This window comes from Mixophyes fleayi, chromosome 4 (assembly GCF_038048845.1).
Source record: "Mixophyes fleayi isolate aMixFle1 chromosome 4, aMixFle1.hap1, whole genome shotgun sequence".
In the NCBI taxonomy this organism is placed as follows: domain Eukaryota; kingdom Metazoa; phylum Chordata; class Amphibia; order Anura; family Limnodynastidae; genus Mixophyes; species Mixophyes fleayi.
In genome coordinates, this window is record NC_134405.1 from 244,960,293 (window position 1) to 244,980,794 (window position 20,502).

At 38.0% G+C, this 20,502-nt stretch overlaps 1 protein-coding gene across 1 annotated transcript in view; it reads right to left on the minus strand.

Moving 5' to 3' along the window:
- Positions 1–20,502, minus strand: part of HTR4 (5-hydroxytryptamine receptor 4) — a 394,727-nt gene that overhangs the window by 244,164 nt on the left and 130,061 nt on the right. The window contains exon 2 of the mRNA XM_075209600.1: positions 4,935–5,016. Coding sequence (XP_075065701.1) covers positions 4,935–4,960 — 26 coding nt within the window. The 5' untranslated portion in view covers positions 4,961–5,016. The remainder of the gene's footprint in view (positions 1–4,934; positions 5,017–20,502) is intronic.

Here is a 20,502-nt window from a genome sequence, read left to right on the forward strand (position 1 = left end):
CAAACAGCCAGTTTTACTAATCTGCTGTTCGACAACCCGCCAGAAAAACAAAATAACTGTAACATTATATTGTGGGGGCACAATGTAACGCCACATTGTGCATCATAAATAATTATATCACCATTAACAATCAAATAGTATTGCCCAGATAATATAATTATTGTAACAATTTCAGATATAGGATTCCTTGTGTCAACCTAGATTGACACTGGCCGATAAAGGGTGAGGAGTCTAACGGATTCCCTGACTTTCACCAAGAACTGTCGCAAGGCGGGATGGACTTAGCTGCTGAGAACCCGCATGTCGCAGTCCCCTGACCTGCCACTAGGTGTAACACAAGGTACTGAACACAGTAGGAGAGGGAAGAAGCAATTGGCAGCAATCGGAGAAACGTAATCTGAATAAGTACCCAAATAGTTAATAATAGGTTCTGGTGGCAGGTGGAGAGTCACAACAAGCCAGGGTCTGGTACATAGGCAGACAATGAGGTACAGAGTCAGGAGGCAGATGGATAGTCAGAACGGAGCTGGAGTCTGGTACACAGGCATTGCCATCTTTCCCATTGGGCATGCTGGGCAAATGCCGGGGGCCGCTCGGGCAAGGGGGGCCCATAGGCAGGACTCTGAAGTAAGCTCTGAAAAAGCAAAAAACCCCTTACCTTTTTGTAGTCACACTGTGGCGATCCGGCTCCCTCCTTGTTCCCTTCCTCAGTGCTGCGTTCACACTGAATGTCCGGCGAGACGTTATTATGCCCGGCATTTTCAGTGAGAAGCGCAGCATGGAGGAGCCACATTGTGACAGACAAGCAAACAAGGAAGAAAGAAAACAGAAAAGAAGAAAAAAAGAAGAGAAGAAGACTATAGAAAGCTAAGTGAAGGGCACAGGCACAGTATCTGATACAAAGGCGGTGGGGGGAGACCAGAAGCTTGATAAAGGGGGCAAATAGAAGAATAATGGAGGGCACAATATCTGATATGGGGCGGAGGGGGGGGGGACCAGAAGCATGATAAAGGGGGGCAAACATGAGTATAATGGAGGGCACAGTGTCTGATATAGGGGGAGACCAGAAGCATGATGAAGGGAAACAAACATGAGCATAATGGAGGGCACAGTGTCCAGTACAGGCGAGAAACATGATGAAGAGGGGACAAACAGGAGCATAATGGAGAGCACAGTGTTTGAAACAGGGGCAGACCAGAAGATTATGAAGTACTGTGAAGAAAATATATGTAGCTCTTTAAAACCTCATCCCCTGGATACAGCAGAAATGTAAGAGTTGTACTGATTTGGTAATTATTGTGAACATTTTAGCATTGTTGAATATTTTCTTTTTTCACTTGTATTGTAAAATAATATTATGTGTATTAATCTCTGTAGTACAGCATGTTTTTTAATGTTTAAACACTGACCTTTTTTGCAGGTAACAATAAATATAAAGTTAATTTGATCATTTACATTTTTATTCCTGTGAGTGGTTGTTTATTTAGGGCCCCAGTGCATTGCTTTGCCCAGGGGCCCAAAATCTGGTTAAAATGGCCCTGTACACAGGAGGGAAATACAGTAGCAGAATCAGGAGGCAGATGGAGTGTCAGGACGGAGCCAGAGTCTGATACACAAATGGTAACTGAACAGGATAGCAACTCAGGGAACGAGAGCACAGGAACTGAACAAGGACCAGGAGTCAGACAAGCTGAGACACTTGTTGCTCTGACACTGCTATAGTCTCAGAGTTAGGTTTATATACTGTGCAGAAAGATTATGCCGCCTCCCAGCCACGATCACGTGACCACCCGAACCAGGACATGCTGAGTTCTACACAGAGGGAGAGGAAATCAGCAACACAGGAGTGTGGAACAAGTAAGTTGTGACAATTATATATTCATATTTCCTTACATTAATACATTAAAAGTTTCCCTTTAATATAATGAAAAATAAAATTTGTCACGCAAGTTATAAATTTTGCCCCTTAAACAATGATTGCACCCATAATTTATATGTCAATGGTGCTTCCTCTTATGTTCTGAATGGCAGTATAGCTCAAACAGTATACAGTTTAAGCAATCTCGCCTCTCACAACCAACTCTTTTTTCTGGCGGATTTCCCGGCGGTTTGTCAAACAGCAGCTTAGTAAATCTGACTGTTGTATATTGATCATGTTAAAAATCACGATGACAATTTGTAAAGTGGTGGTTTGCAAAATTGTGGTTTTCAGCCTATTAACTGGAGGTTTGGGATTTAGTAAATCCGGCGATATTAAAATGACTGGGAAAACTGCCAAAAACTGACAGCTCCCTTTAGTAAATCTAGCTCTTAGACTTTACCATTAAACATGTATGTGCATGCATTTAGTTATTCAGTTTTTAGATATCCTCTGTAGCACATTCATATAGTATTGGCAGCTTTATTACAAGCTGATGGTGCCAAATAGTGTTATTTGGGCTAAGTAAGCCTGATGTGCCAGTCCTATCATGCAACAAAAACATTACATGTACATCTTCAAACTGTTTAGGGCAGATAAAATACAAATATGGTGGGGTTTCAACCACTGTAGCCTTTGTGTACCTCTAAGTCTTTGATTTTACTAAGAGCTTTTTTTTAATTTTCACCTTTATGTTTTTAATTTACTGGTTTGTATATAACATCCTGCAACTTTTACTAAATCCACTACATTATATTTCTGTCCTTGTTAAGTATTTTACAACAAGGTAAAGATCTTTGTGTTGCCCTTGGATATGACAGAGCTGCTCAGTTAAGATAAATGTAACAAATGTACAGAAATCTGCCATAGCAAAGTGAAATGACTATAAACAGCTCTCTCTAGTCATATAAAGGCTTTGTCAGAAAACACAGAAGGAACATAGAAAAATAAAACATAACAGTATAGTATGATAAAATAAATAAATTAAAGCCGTCTGAATGTAGACAATCTTTTAAATGTAGCATTTCAATATCTGATAAACATATTATAATAACTATATTTAGTGTGATAAGGATATTCCATTATCTAATTTATTGACTTAAAGTTTCAGCCATGTCTAAAATCAGTCTTAGTACATAAAAGTTATAGAACCACTTTAAGGCTGTGAAACTTCCTACATTTACATATCAAATGCTGCAAGCCAATCTCTTATGGCACTGGTAGCTCCACCCCATAGGAAGTGTTTAAAACCATTACATACAGGACTGAAAGTTTTCTTTACATACCCATTATAGTTGAACATGTGGCAAGTATGGAAACTATAAGTTGAATGGAATGGAGTTTTGTGTTTGTATAAGGCGAGCCTGGAAGGTCATTTGTACTAGAGTATGGCTGACCTTATAGAGTTTGTTGAATGGAATATGTATAGTTTGTGATTGTTTGTCTTTGTGTGCAGATGGATATGATGTAAAACTGTAATGGAGGTTGAATGAAATATGATAGTTTGTGATTGTATATGATATGAATGAAGTTATAGGGATTTGTATCTGTGATTGTATGTGCAATCTGAACTGATACTGCTGGGAAGAGTGAGTTATATTTAATGCTATGATTAATGTGTTGCATTGTTCCATAAAATTGGATATTTGCAGGAGTTATAAACATGTGGTTTAGTAGTCCAAAGGTTGATTTTGTAATAAATACTGGGACACAACCTATTCCCCTTAATTTAGTATGACTATTATGTGGCCTACCTGGTACTGGGGTATACAGAGATAAAATACACTATGGCTAATATGCCTGTGGGTTTTAGTTTATGTGTAGCAATGTGATGTTCAAACTGACAATTACAGGTTAGATAATGGACATTATTGTGATATAATGTGATTAATATGTGACTGTGTCTAGATTGTGTTGTATAAAAAGGATTTGTGTGTATTTTGTAGAACCTTGTGGATGTGAGATCACATAGGTGAATAGGATTGATTCCTATAGCTGGGTCTGTTGCGTAATATAGTGTAATCTGTGCTTTTGCTTTGGAACATGAGTTTGTATGTGATTTAATCCTTCCATGCTTTCAAGATGGCTGATGTGCCATGTTGTCATTAAGTCTTGCAAAGCTGTGCAATTGTAGGACTATACATATGATTTATGGGATACAGTGTGGATATTGTAAACAGGAATATGATGTTTGAATGAAATGTGTATAGCTGGTTATTGTATGTGATATAAATGAAAAAGTTTGAAAATATAAGGTTTTGGTTCATGTAAAATGAATGTGAGTGGTATGGGATATAACTGATATTTGAGTTTTATATTATTGTGTTTTGTTGGCTTCCAAAATGGAGGACAGGAGCTTTGTATTACGCCCGCCTTCAAACATTCTCCCCTTTCCCAACACATGCACACAAGCAGCACAATAGGTAAAACTGATTAGATCCTCCTTCACACCACGCACGCCCACGCCCACGCACACACGCACGCCCACGCACACACGCACACATGCTTGCGCACACACACACTAACTTATATTTATTAAAAAGGCAATGAATGTGAAGTATTGTATTAACCTCTATGCTATACCATCTATGCTAATAGAGTGAATGAAACATGTTGATGTAATATAATATACTGTTTACTTCACTGTTTTATATTATGTACAAGATTGTTATAATTATAATGCTAATCAAGAATACAAAACATTTTAAGTGACACAGCCTCTTGTGTGCAGTCTTTCTTGAAAATATAAACATAAGCTTATGACATAAATGTGGTCTTGCAGATTTAGAGCAGAATGGGAATTATATTCTTTGGATTAAACCTGAACTATCTTTGGGAGCAGTTTGTTGTTGGTAGTAGTCATAACTACGTTATGAAATAGTCATAAGCACACTTGCCAGACTATTAGGTCCCCTCACCCTTTAACATAGAGAAATTAAGTTGTGGTATAAAATACACAGTAGAGTGAATGGTAGAATAATGTGATACATCTTAGAGAGATACCTTTCAGTCTTACCTCACATTACTATCAAGTTCTTCCATCACAGTCAGTAGGCATGGGAGGATGGGAAGTCAGTACCCTCGTGATCAAACATGCCCTGCAAAGACAAATGCAAAAAAAATAAATAACCAGTTCACTATCACAAACAGGGTTGACCACCATTTTTATACATGGGGCCACTAGGGCCAATGTGTTTATTTATACATGTAGTGCACCTTTAGACAAGGCTTTAGAAAATGTAGGAGCCCAATTCCAAAAACGATTGGAAAGGTGTGTTCCTGAGAGCTTTGCTTTGGCTTTACTCTGGAAAATTACACTAATTCACTTGGGTTCACTAGCTGATACCCAGGGCCGGATTAACCATAGGTCTAACTGGGCTACAGCCCAGGGGCCTCTGGCATCCAGGGGGCCCTTGAAAGTGCTCAGCAGCAGTATTGATTGGTCGGGGGCAGGGGCGCCCCCAGCCCGATCAGTGCTGCTGAGCACTTTCCCTGCAGTCCTTCTCCGGCGCGCTGTAGTCTCCTTACTGAGGAGATCTCGTGAGTCTCACTCTTAGGAGATCTCCTCAGTAAAGAGAGTACAGTGCGCTGGAGAAGGAGGTAAGTGCTGAGTGGGGGGGGGGGGGGCACGGGCAGCTTAGGCAGCTCCGATCATGGGGGGGGACGCGGGCAGCTCCGATCACGGGGGGGCCCTCACGGGGGAATGGAGGCCCCCTTAGCCCAGAGGCCTCCATTCCCTTAATCCGGCCCTGCGGATACCAAGGGGCCTATTTATTCAGATTGGAATGATCAGAGAGATAACTGTAAATCTTTATTAGGGCAATAAAAAATTGACATATCGTCATATTTCACTGCAATTATAAAAACACAGATGTGCTTTGTTGCACGCAACACTAGTAACACATCATAAATCTAAAGTATAGCTCTAGCCTTGCAATTGCATGTGTAGCCGGTTCAATTTTGGAACGTTGGTTAAAAATAATATGATCTGTCTGATGCGATTAATCACAAACATCTGACTAAAATCTGTTGTATAGTCTAACCCATTTGATTACCTAAAGGGCCTTATTCCATTCACTTTCTCCTTGACCAAATGGTGGTGTTGCCTAAGTGATGTGTCTATTGCTGTGTCTCTGCTCTTTCACACAAGCAACAAAAAAGCGCAAAAATCAGATTTTATAATTGCGTTTGAAGTATGTGTGAATAGGTTATTGTGCATGTTTAAATCTTAAACTTGTTAAATCCTGAATGTCCTCTAGGGGGATTGTCCTCCAGGGGGGGCCTCAGAGCTAGAGAGTAGCATTAGGCCTTGCTGGTACCCCTTACACTGCTAAGCCTATCAGAGATAAGAGACCACTCCTGATTGGATGCCTGGCAATTAAGTAGCCAGGCTCACCAGAGCTTAATTCATTTCAAATCAGGTGCTCCTGTGGAGCGTTTTTAAAATGTTACACAAGTGAGCCTGGCAGGGTGTGGCTTACACCCAGCCTACTAGGCAGAGCACAGTACACTTCACCAGGACTCCAGTTAAGCCAGATGAGTCACAACTGGTATAATGCGCTTTTGCCTAAACCACATCTAATATATGACAGTTTGCAAACCGCATACAAAATTACCCATTAGTAAATCTCGCCATCAATATTGTCAATGGTTAGTTAATTGTTAGGTTGCAGCCCACAAAATGTGTACAAAAAGTGCCGTTTAACATAGCAATAACGATCCTATTATTTTATATAATGTTTTTACAAAGCTAACTTGCTAGGATTTGTTTCTTATTTCCATTGCTTTCTTGAAGCTATATTCTGTATGAACTGCTGTAGATTTAACAGGTAGGAGTCCTAGTTTCTTTCATAGTGATAACTTTGTAGTCAGGAGATGCTTTGGCTTTAGAACTGAAACCCTATCTTCCAGTGACAGATTTATTTAGATTTGAAGAACTGATAACTGTGTAATCCTAGTGATCCCTGCAACAAAGCTATAAATTGATTACAGAGAAGTCACATCAAAGATCTCCCATCCCACTCCCATTTATATGTGAAACTTGCTCCCACAGCATTTAAATTGTGCAATTGGTTGTCACTACAATAAAAATATCCTGGTTTATTACACATAAATAATTAAAGTGTCTAATTAAGTAACGTAGGGCTAACATGTTCAAAGACTGAAATGAAAATGACTTGTAATAGAAAGTGCTAATTTTCTTTTTTTTAAGGTACAATTAGCTATTTTCAAGACTTTTTATTGTTTAGTTAAAATTAATGAAGTGTTCTGAACATCTCAAAGATTCACATAGCATTACATTCAAAGGAGAAACACTATTTCCCTGTCACACAGGAGTGCTTCAGCTGTAAAAATGCTACCTGCATTTCTAATTACATGTAATGTGGATATGGGATAATTGGTCAGCTTAAGAATGCATACCTGTCCTATGTGATTCTAGTATAAACTGGATCTAGTAGGCAATTTACAGTACATATAAGCTACTATTTGAACCAGCTAACACAGAACTGTATTAGTGGAGGCAATAGAAGTAACCTACAACTCATCTGGTCAGGAAAGCCAATCCTTTCTTTGTCTAACCTTTTCCCTTCCCTCCTTTACCCGTCTTCACAATCTAGCCTCAATACCTGTGCTATACCTCACCCTCATTCCTTCTCTGTTCTTCTTACTACCTGCTCTTGCTCATCTCTCCTTTTGAGTTTTAGTCCCCTCACACTGACTCCCCACTTTGTGACTCTTGTCTCTCTGCCCCTCCCCTTTAGCTTGTAAGCTCCCCTGAGCAGAGCCCTATATCCTCTTGTCCGCCTCCTCCTATTCTCCTTCCTTTCGGCTGTCCAGTCCCATTTTTGTATCTCAGCCCTTTGCCCCCTGCCCTGAGTTCTCTCCTGTTCCCTTACCTTTGCATCTCCATCATTACCCTGATCCTGTTAGTTGCACCCACATTCTGGACACAGGTTCAACCTGTTGTAGTTCACTACCTACCTCTCCTCTATCCCCTTCGAATGCTCTCTTTGTTCTGTAATTGACCTATATCCCTTTGCCCTGCGCACATGTTTGCAGCGAATTGATTTTAATTACACTTTGTTTCTGTTGTTTGGACTGCCCTGTATGCTGAGGTCTGTTTTACCTATGCTCTATCTATGGTGCTGCAGACCCTTTGTTGCGCCCTATAAATAAAGATAATAATAGTAACAATAATAACAACCTAATAAAACATTAGAGAAACTGAGCACTACCAGAATGTGATAATTTTTCAGGTTGTCTGAAACCATTTTTCAATAAGCGAGTTATCTTGTATGTGCAAATTTCTAGTTATATTAAAATAGTCTTGAAAAATGTTTGCTTTTAGTCAAACTACTTTGGAAGTAACCAGTGGCCCATTGGTTAAGGAATTTACTGTCCTGTTTTATTTCCTTTTCAGTTTGAATGTTCTTTTGAAGCATCAAAAGAAATGGGAAAAAGATGTGTGGTGACATTGAATTAATATTATTTTGAGCATGAGACCCAGGTTAAGATACATAATGTCAATCGTCCTTGTACTTATAAATGATTCATGGGTTGTATGGTCAGAGAAAACCCATGTCAACTCATAGATACATTCTACCTTTACATTCTAATTTTTTTCTAATTTCTAATACCTATACATTATAATATTTTTATTTTGTACATTACTGTTTCATTTTAAATTTAGTGATGCTATAAACATTTATATAGTAATTTGCATGTCTATCAGTCTATCAATCAGTGCTATATGTATTAAAAAAAATATTTTTAGATACTTATGATCAATATTTAAGGTATCATTTCCCCTGGCCAGAAGGATCTCACTCCAGTTTGATCCTGGGTTTTTGACATTTATCACACTTGCTTTCCTTGCAGTGTACTATTTATTGTGATTTTATTACAGTTTTACTCTTTGCTTTCCTGCTGCCTTTTTTCCAACTCATGAACAATATCATGAAACTAAACTTAAATTTGCATATACCCCGCCTCACTCAACTCTCCCTCAATCTACGATCCTTAAAACGTTCACTCAAAACTCTTCTTTTCAAGCTTGCCTATACTACCACCTGCTGGCCATCTTATCCATCACCGCCTCTTCCTTCACCCACCATCTCCATTTTATTCCAGTTGGTCCTACTGTTTCACTACCCCTCCCCCTAGTGGAAGGGTCCTCTCTACTTATTGTTTCATGTCTGTCTACTGTCTGACTCCCTCCTATGACCTGTCATTTCTTGTACTACACTCTGTGTGAGTCCCGCATTACTCACACTCAGCTGTGCTACCAATGTGTGTTAACTCATCTATTTGTTACTTGTTTACTCTATTCGGCACTACAGAATCTGTGGCACCTTATAAATAAATAAATAATAATATGCATATAAACATTTTAGAGGATTCCAACTACAACATTTTCTTTTATGAAAGCCCATCTATTCCAATCTAGTAATCTAGTAAAACGGCCAGGATTGACGTTGTTATAATAGATGGGGTTAGGGTAGCCTTAAATAAGAAAAGGTGTGACCGGAAGTCCAGTTGATCTTTCTGTACTCAAGTAATTTATACAGTAAAAATGAATAAGTGAATATTCAGGGTGTTATACAGTTACTGTGCATGGAATGTTATAACAGTAAAAGACTGGCATGAACTTCTAGGAGAAACAATAATAATAACATATAATTATAATAAGCCAAATGACTATCTGAACTTAAAGCACATGGGAGTTTAATTAACCATAAAAAACACTAATTGCCTTCAGACACAATACACATTGCATGCAGATAGAAATGACACATAGACAATAAGAAATCACTATCCCAACGGCTCTTTACAAAGACCCGTTTAATCAATGAAGATTCACATTGTACACACTGTACTGCTAGCAGTAGTCAATCTGTTTCACTTCTGTATGGAACTGGAGGTTAAAGCAGGATTTAATTACTGTGGGTATTTCTATTGAAGACAACAAAAATCAGCTTAGTAGTCTACAAACATGCATTTATTTGATACTTAACCGTGGCTTGGTAAATGGAAAGATTGATGTCTGTTTAATTACTCGCACTACTGAATCTTCTCGTTCCTTTATCGTGCCATTTGTTTCAGAACACGTAACACAATACTCCTAGTCTTATGAATTGTGGTTTAAAATGAATATAATATGTGTTCAATAGTTTTAACTGATTGATTTATGACACATAACTAAATAGCAATATATTCAGCGTGACTGTTGAATGCACTAGAGTTTTAGGGAAATGCACATTAATATTTCCATCTTGTATAATGCCATGTTTTGTACTTCCAACATAGATTAAAGTGTTTTCTAATCACTATGGGTTCACTAGGTTCGGAACTACTGAATTCATCAAGGAACAGAACTCAAGATATGCGTGTTGTTTAATTCAGGTGTAGGCCTGCTGTGATCTACCACACAAGAATCTGCAGGATACGTCCAATCCCTATATTGATTATAAATTCTCAAAAGAATGCACAGGAAAATAAAATGAAAAATAATTGATGTCAGATGGTAATAATAAAGGCATTAATAATTAAACAGTGAACAAAAATGTGTTTTTTTCCCTCCCATGAAATATATTTATTAGAGTATTGTTAATGTCTACTGAACATACAAATAAATTTTACAGTTGATCGTAATTGCAAAATCATGTTACAGGATGCATATGAGACTGTCATAATTACTGATTGGTACTTAGACTAGCCTTAGAGACTTAGAGATACGGCAGAAAAACAATTAATATTCATGGTCGTACAGCTTGATATGGCCGTGGCTGTGTGTGCTCGAGTTTGGCATGCCCCTTTTGCACAATGAGTATGGCAAAACGCCCCTTCCTCACCTACGTCCCTCCCCGAAGACAGCAGCTGTAGTAAGTGCTCCTTGTGCTCACTACATGTCCATGTCTCTTTGTTTCTCATCCATATGTGTCTGTTCTGGGCATGTGTAGAGTGATTCTATGTACTATATGCTCAAAATCAGCAGATGCATGCCCTAATGTATCAGGCCATATATGGTTACACTGATATTGTATATAGATTGTTATCAGATTTGATTTATATATGAGTGCTTTTAATAATTTAATACCAAGATCATCATCTAAAGCACTTTGTAAGAGTAGACCTTCAATAACTATGTTTTAATTTAGATTCTTATTAAAACATTTTTTGTATAAGGGACAGCTTCATCTGTGTGTAGCTATTACATATTTTTGATACTTTTAATTCTTAATCTAGATAGCACTCGATTAATTGGTTTTAAATCAATTATCTTCCAGTGACAAACTTTCACATGCTATATATTTTAATGCATTCAAATTTTTAATATTCAGTATTAGAAATACAAATTTGCCTGCTAATTATATTAGTACATTTTATGGAACAATTATGTGACTCTTTTTATTTACAATGATTATATCTTTTTTGACCTTCATTTTTTTGAAACATACAATAAATTGAGAGACATAAAAGAAAATAATAGGTGCATATATCGATAATAAGTACAGGCATAATATAAGCTTGGGAACAGGGCCCTCTTACCTCTTTGGCTGTATGTATTACACAGTATTGTTTTATTACTGTCTGCTCCCATTGTAAAGCACTACGGAATTTGCTGGTGCTATATAAATAAATGTTGATGATGATATGTAAATAAATGCATGAACTAAGTAATAAACATTCAGCATATACAATAATTTAGCTATTTAAGGCAGTCCATGAATTTGGGTGTTACAAAAGGAAGGATTTGTGTACGATAAAAGAAAACCAAAAATATTGGGAATTGAGCCAGGGGGCCAGACCCGGTGTGGTGAAACACATGTCCAAGCAAGGTTGATGCAAGGTAGTCCATTTGGAAGATATAGTCTGCTTTCTGCTAACCTAATGAATGGTGGATGAGGTGTTTGCCGAGTAAATTAGTTTCCAATTTTATTTAAGAAGTTAGGATAATGTTCACGCCCATTATTGTAATCAAAATTGCTGTCACAAATCGTTTGGCCAGTGATGGGTATTACCTTAGCCAATAAACAGCAAACAGAAAACATTCTGCTAAATAGGATGATAATGAGTAGGTCTTTGGACTGAAGCCATTTCCCATATTTAAGACAATTTATCACATGGAATTGGAGAGGAATGGTCACAGAGGTTTATTTCACATAAAAAAAATAAACATTTAAATAATAACATATATAAAAAATTAACCATAATCAATATGAACATGGTAAATAAACCAGTTGAGAGAGTATAATTAAATTGTGAGATGTTATCCTCTGTCCACCAAACACAATCTTTATATCTGAACCTCACGTATATAAAGTTATACCTACAGATGTTTGGAGACATAAGAGGTGGTATAGATCAAGTCATGTAACTTTGTACTCCTGTCATATTTCAAAGACATTCTCTGTTATGCTAAATTGTTAATGAATACGATCATAAATTGATAATGAAAATACAGTCACAGAATATTCAAAATGCTAACACAGGTCACTGTAGAGAACATGTCATTTTAAGAATTAACCTCTGTGCTGAGTTCTAATTATTAGGCTACATGACTAATGGAAACATGCAAAGCGATCTATGCTTCACATCCTATAGTTTTAAATTTAAAATAGATTGGAATGACATTAGCTGCCTACTTTTTAGTTGTGTTACGGAAATAAAACATCATTAGAGACCTCAAGTATTAAATCTGCCATTTAACTTCAATGCACGCTATTTTTTCTCTTTCCATTGTCCTTTGCAATTGTCAACTTTGCTCAGTCATCCTGTAATTGTATAATTTAGAGAAAAGTGAAAATTTACAAATAGTTACATGGAATATTTTGTCTGCATCTCACTGTGAGATTTTGCCCATTTTCCACAATTTACGTGTTGTATCCTACCCCACATCACACAGCAGAATAATTTAACCACCATCTCAGCTCTATTCATACACTATAAATTCTGCAAAATCTGAATTTACAAATGAAGTGGGATACCTATAGGTTACACAGTGATACAGGTGAAGACTCTTTTATCACTTCAGGGTTCCATAGATTATGATAAGTGTAAGTATCATTCTTAATCACTTAAATGCCTTTGGATGACCTGGTAAAAAATAATCATGCCATTGTTATTTGCTAATTAGTTCTATAGGTCCTTGTTTTAACTTTACTTATGTTTTAGAACATCAACAGCTATGTTTAAAATATTTTTAACTTTAACATAAGAGTTCAAAAACAAAAAAATAACAAAATAAGTAATATAAAATAATTTCGCCTTCGACCTGGGTAACATATAACACAACTAATACTGTGAAAAAAAGTCATAAGTCCACATTATAATCTTAATATTGAATATACTCTTAAGTGTACCAACATAAGGTCTTAAAGGAGTGTGACCTATCTGGAAGTAAGTGTGGACTAGTGGTAATATGGTATGGGTGGTGTTTTGATGTAGCTGGACTGTGCACATTTTTTTTAAATTTTGATTTATTATATTTTGAGAGATGTTGCCATGAATCCCATTCCATGGTAAATTTCTTACTGTTCTATATGAATGAGCGAATCATATACTCTTTTTCTCCCTGGATGTTGACCTCTAAGATTGCTTCCGTCTTATGCCTGAGCATCCATTTAATTTCATTGCTAACACTATTCTGGCTGCAGCTAAATAGGGTGGTACCTCTATGAGGTTAAATGTTTAAACATGTGATTTATCATTTTTAAAGTACACCAAACATTTTTATTTATGCACGTTATCCTGGAATTTGGTAGTAAGTCCTTTAGCCGCGATGTACCTTACAGACAATAGTCCGCCTTCCAATCTGGGAACATATAATACAACTTTTATTGGTATTAGTAAATTACTGTTGTTTGTATTTGAGCATATGAAAAGACCGTGACCTATTCCTTCCTACACCAGAATTTGTAATATATTTTACTGCATTTATGTTTTTTGTACTAAAATAAAAACTGTTCTAAAAATCCTTGATAGATACTTCCACCTGCTGTGTCTTCACTTTAACAGATATTAATTAATTATTAATCATCTGGTGGGAGTATTTGAAACCATCAGGGAAGGTAATTGAATCCAGCAGGTACATCAACAGAGCACACGGCAAGCATTTGTTTGTTTTGCTGTATGATTATACGAACCTCTTAGAATCCCACGGTTTTCTGACCAGTAAACTATAGCGCTTGTGCGATACTATGCTCAGTCAATGTATCATCAAAGTGGTTTGACATAAACGCTAATCTGCTATCTGATTTCACATCAACGCTAATCTGCTATCAAAGCCCCCACAAAAAATTATAATTATTGTATGTTTTGGTTGTTTTTTCAATTCAATGTTTAAAAGAGCCATGTGCATGATTAAGATTTATACAGATTTATGTGTCAGACCAATTTTTAAAGCAAACGAGCAAACCAGCCATTACCTTTTCCCCCGGTAGTTTCTGTTACAGATTATGCTTCTTTCATTCTGTCAAAAGGCACACACTGGAAAGTTCTTTGTGGAATAACTTTTATATTAAACTGTGTAGTAATCTCAGCGTACAGACATAAGAAATATTGCATGTAAAACCATCAGGAGACCAAAACTGGAACATTCTTTGTACAACTGAGTATATTACCATAACGTAGAGCGACACCACAATGACATATTTAGGAACATCTCTATCCGCAGTCCAACCAGTGTAATTACTCAAACAAGATTAAGTATGAGTCTGTTGCAGTTTCACAAAACCCATTCTCAACAAGAGGTTTAATCCGCTAGACTCACCTTTCTAGATAGTCTATGACAGTGGCGAGCTGGCCCGGGGGGACAGGGGCAGCGGCCCTCCGGGCCGCTGGGTTAGACGCCTATTAGGGCCGGGGGGTAGGCCGGCCGCCCCCCCGGATGCAAAAAACAGTTTCTCCCCCCGCGGCCGCATCCGATGTCATCAGATGCGGCCGCGTCAGCGCACAGGCGGCCACATCACATGACAGGGGATGCAGCCGCGTCATCAATGACGCGGCCGCATCCCCTGTAATATGATGCGGCCGCCTGTGTGCCCCCGTCCATCCCTCTCCCAGCCCGCGCCTGGTCTATGATGTCTTTCTCCAACTAAGGGCCTGGTGAAAATATCTGCGATCATGTCCTCTGTTGTAAGATCATATTTATGTACAAAATTGCTCTGCATGAGTTATATTGTTTTGGTATTTTTTCCAATACCTCCGGTTCCCAACACCGCCAGTTCATATTCCGTCATTTCTGTAAGGTTATTCCCTTCCACACTGCCTAACTGCACCTCCCCTCCAGAGCCATGCACTAGTTTCTCTTCCCTTTTGCTCCCCGCCTTCCAGCACTCTTCTCCAGGAGCTTCCACTCTGTCCTGGTGCAGCCTGCACCCCTTCTCCCAGAGGCCACTTCCACAACCACTCGTCATATACCCTAACCTGGTAGGTCAAATATTTCTTTGAAGGATGTGGGTTCACATATATTGTGTTAGCTTTATATGAGAGGTGCACAGGTGCTTTACCTTTGTTTTCTCTGGTGGAGCACTTTATAATCTGCTTAGTGGCTTCTGTCTTTGGAGTCAGTGTTCTCTTCTTTAGCTGGATTTGTTGGGATCATCACTTAATTTCTCAGTTCCTCAACAAATGTCACACTGTTGCCTATAGTTACTTTTTTCTGTTTCTGGATTTAAGATTCTTTATCCTTTAAAACATTCGCTGTACCCAACAAGAATCCCTTCCACTGCCCAGATCTGAAGATTATTGCATCTTTCCATGGGAATGTAGACAAATGCTTTACATCTGAAAATTCTAATATGTTTTCCACTAAGTTTATTGCCATGCCATAGTTCATACAGAGTTTTTTTTGCACTGTAGTGGTGTGTAGGGTATTGTCTTGTGTGCTCTATGATCAGTTGTCTTAGGACGTGTTCTGTTTTGTGTCCGGTGAATTCACTTCCATTGTCGCTACGGAATGCAAGTGGATTTCTTTGAAATGTATTTGTAGTCATTGTTACATAATCCTGTAACTTGTTCAGTACTTCATCTTTGCTTTGTATCAGGTAAGTGACTGTGTATCGGGAGTATTCATCAGTGAAAGTCACTATATATCAGTTACCTGCTCGTGTGTGCACTTTCATTGGGCAACACACGTCGCTGTGTATGAGATCAAGTGATATTAACGCTCCGCTCTCACTTTTTTGGATTGCTATTCCTGTGTCTTTTGCTTTTATACAGCATTCACATCTCATGTTTGTTGATACTGTGAGATCCTTTGTTAGGTCTATCTTTTGCAGTTATTTAATGTTGTCTGGGTGCCTGTGTCCAAGTCAGCTCTGCCACACGTGGATGCAGTCAATGTGTCTGTGTGTGCTTATTCTCACCTGTTGTGTTGTAGTGTCAAGACATTACAGGTGTTCTTCCGCTTTGGCTGTAGCTAATAACTGTCTTCCGTTCTGGGTGATGCACGTTACCTTGGAATTTGATAGTAAGTCCTTTAGCCGCCCTGCACCTTACAGACAATAGTCTGCCTTCAAATCTGGGAATATATAATACATCTTTTATTGGTATTAGTAAATTACTGTTGTTTGTATTTGAGCATATGAAAAGACCGCAACCTATTCCTTCCACAGTAATATTGGTGACATCTGCAAGATACTGTAGACTGTTTCTTATGATTCAAATCAAGTTTGGTGAAGAAATCTCTGTCGCTTGTCATGGACTTGTATCTATATACCAACAATGGGTGAGATGAGATACCGTCGTTTAAAAGTTCCACTCCACTTGTTCGTGCATATGTCTGTGTGTGTAGATTTAACTCTCTGCTTGGACCCCTTAAAAGTAGTTTCTGAATTCCATATTGAACAATTTTTTTTTAAGTATCCAATCTTCTTACATTTAAGGCATGCTCTTGTTATTATGAAATTGGGTAATTGCATAAAAAGGGCCTTTTCTATGTCACTTTCCATGTTATCCTGTGTAATTTCTTTTCTGCACTCATATTCATCTATGAGTCTGGTTTTCACAAAATCTAGAGTCAGTTCTGGTTCAGCCCTTGTTTCCAGAGCATTTATCAGTGCATTGTATGTGTCAGGTAAACTGCACAGGAGTATGGCTACTATGTGGTTGCATTTTATATCCTCTCCTATGAATCTGAGCTGTGCTACAATTTCCAGCAGTCCATTTATATGCTCTTGCATATTATTTCCTTTCCTAAGTTTCATTTGGTACAGTTTTCTTAGCAGGAATAATTTTCTGTTTAAACTGGATCTTGCATGTAGTTTCTGTAGTTCACCCCACATACCCTTGGTAATATTCTCATGTCTTATATGAATTAGTTGATTGTATTCAACTAATAAGCTTATGGTTGCACATGCCTGTCTGTTCTTCTTGTCCCATTCCTTGATTATTAATCTCTGATCTGTCTTGGATTATAACTTCCCACAAGTCATGTTTAGACAGCAGCATTTCAACTTTGAATTTCCACAGTTGACAGCTATTATAAGACAGCTTGGTTACTGTTAGTCTAAAATCTGTACTGGTTGTCATCTTTTTCCCTTTTTGCATATCTTTATTCCCTCTGAGCTATAATACTGGGTACTGGACTGTGCAAATTCTCTCAAGTGTGTATCTTGTTCCGAGGTCCTTGTAACTGGATTCCTGGTGCTTGTGACTAGGCCCATAACCTGTTGCAGATTACGCTTCATGCATTCTGTCAATAGGCACACACTGGGAATTTCTTTGTGGTATAAATTTATATTAAACTCTGTAATTATCTCAGCGTACAGACATAATACATCTTGCATGTAAAACCAGCATGAGAACAAAAGCTAAAGCATTCTTTGTATAACATAGTACATTACTATAACATAGAGTGACAACACAGTAACACATTTAGGAACAACTCAACCTGCAATCTCAATCTATTGAGTATCTCAACAGAGATTTCTGTGGCATAACAACCTCCATTATATTAAAGCCTGTATGTGTGCTATGACAAATAGCAAATTTCAGTGTAATAGGGAGGCAAGAGAGATTATTATTATTATTATTTATATTTATTTATAAGGCGCCACAAGGCATCCGCAGCGCCGTACAGAGACAAACAAAATTACAATACAATGGGAGACAGCACAGTACAGTAAACACAGCAACTCAGTAAGCTCAATGCACAGCTAGAGAGGGCGGGGAAGGGGGAGGGAGGGTCCGCAAACTACGGGGCCCAAGAAGGAGGGCGCGGAAGACAGGGAGACCCCCAGGGGGGAGGAGGGAGCGAGAGTGGACGTGGGGTGGCGGACCCTCGAGGAGGAGGGCTAAGTATCTGGAGAGCAGAATTAGAAGTGGTGGAAACAGGAGGAGAGATGGCCCTGCTCAGAGGAGCGTACAATCTAAGAGAGATGTATTTAAATGACTGTCTACGGATCAAGAAATGGTTTCCATGCAGGCTGGGAGCAGAGTTTGTACATAACTAGATCAGCCATGAAATTCTAGCTAGAAAAGTAGAAATAAAAAGTCTAACTAATTGGGAGGAATAATAATGGGTGGAAGCAATGCTCAACAGATACTAACCCAAGTAAAATATAAAAAATGGAATTTAAAGTTTATCAAATGGTGACAAGACTCTGTAACTGTTTCACCCAATTTATTAAAGAGTTAACACCGGAAATATCACAGATTTCTCCTGCATTATAACAGTTAGTTTCAATTACCAACATCCTGAATAGCAATTTACATTACTAAACAATAGGAGGAAAGGGCAATATAATACTGTTACAGATCCAGTGGAGCCTTGCTGGTTTGAGTCGTACCTGTACAGAGCCAGAGACGGATTGCCATAGACAATCTACATTCGTCATATGCGCAGAGTTTTCACCATGCACGTGCTAAAGAATAGGAAGATCACCACTGACAGGAGCCTTTGACCGCAACATTAAGTTGATGGCAAAAGAGAAGATGGCAGAGAAACATCTTGCCGTAGAGTTTTCCCAGAGGTAATGTCTTCAGAAATTGCAGTGAAACAACAATATTTATTGCTGCGATACCCGGTGATAAGGAATGTTGATTAATGGTGATTTTGGCCTCTTGATAAATAGACCCCCTATATTACCAAAGAGGCAAGATTAAACTTTATTAATAGCACTAAAAAAATGAAAGACCTTTTGTAGCTTTCACTATAAACTGCAAGAACATCTCTCCTAAAACATTATTTTTATGGAACAAATCTAAAAATCATATTGCATGATTTCATTGGGCAGTGACTACTAGATGCCTTTGAATGTTCCTTTCCAGCCCACAGGACACATATAGATGAAGAAACAATCTATGTCCATCTCTTGCACTTCACAGTGACTGCTTCTAAGCAATATGTGGCCATACTAGTGGAATTCAATGGGTTTTTGACAGGACATTTTGCCAGACAATATTCATCCAAACAATTATGTCCGATTTTTTACTTTCAGTGATTTCTGATATAGAATTGACAACTGGAAAATGATGTTATTCTGTCAGCAGGTACCATTCTCCTTGCTGTAAGCAAACAATCTGCTCACAGTGAGTGTGTCATTAGTCATGTCCTTTAAACTATAATAGTCAAACATCAAATGATAAGATTCCATAAGATTCCACAGATGACATTTATGGAATTCAAGTACTAAAGAGCATGCTAGACTATAAATATATCAAATATGTTTACTGGATGAGCAGCAGGACAAACTTGACAACTAAAACATTACTATGAAAATTATATATTTGGTTATCATACTTTACGTTAGTTAGAATTAACACAAAGGCAGATGTTTTCATTATATAGATGTGTGCTTATATGTTATTTATACTGTGTCACATTAACTACAATAGATGTACAAAATATAATGAAACACAAGGTATCTGGTATTTAGAAACAGTCAGGCGACAATACAGAGAATTCATGCATTTGTCACATTAACTTTAGTAGACGTACCAAATATTTGCTAAGGTATCAGGTATATAAAAACAGTCGCCAAGTGACAATATAGCGAATGTACATATGTTTAAATAGATCAAAGCCATTAGTAAAAGTACAGCATATGAACGTGTATCATGTTGTTATCTTTCTATCTCTGCAGAAACATCTTATTTTTGTGTGACTATGTCCTCTTAAGTTTATGTAAGTGTTTTAATGCTATCACTTTTACCTAGTTATAAAAACGTATTTGGCCAATGATCTGATGCCCCTCCCATTTCCTCTTCCCCCCATGACGTTGCAAAGATGCTTAAGCCAGAAACTTGCTCATCATCGACCCCAGAGATCAGGTCTTCAGCCCAGGTGTTAGCCTCTTTGGGATATCAAATGCTGAGGTGATACATTTCTATAGGCTCCCAACCAAGTCATCCTGGACACTCTTCCATTGTATACAGTGATCTAGTGCCTATGGCGAACATCCACACAGCAATTCCACCACTGACTAAATAGGAAGGCACTGGGGTCCTGAGTCATTAAGGAGGGCAAAGCATAGAAAAGGAGTATGTTTGTACTTGGGCAAAACTATTTTGCATTGGAGGGAGAGGTAAATTTTAAATGTGGGGACAGATGTATAGTTGGGGTATGTCCTAGATCAACT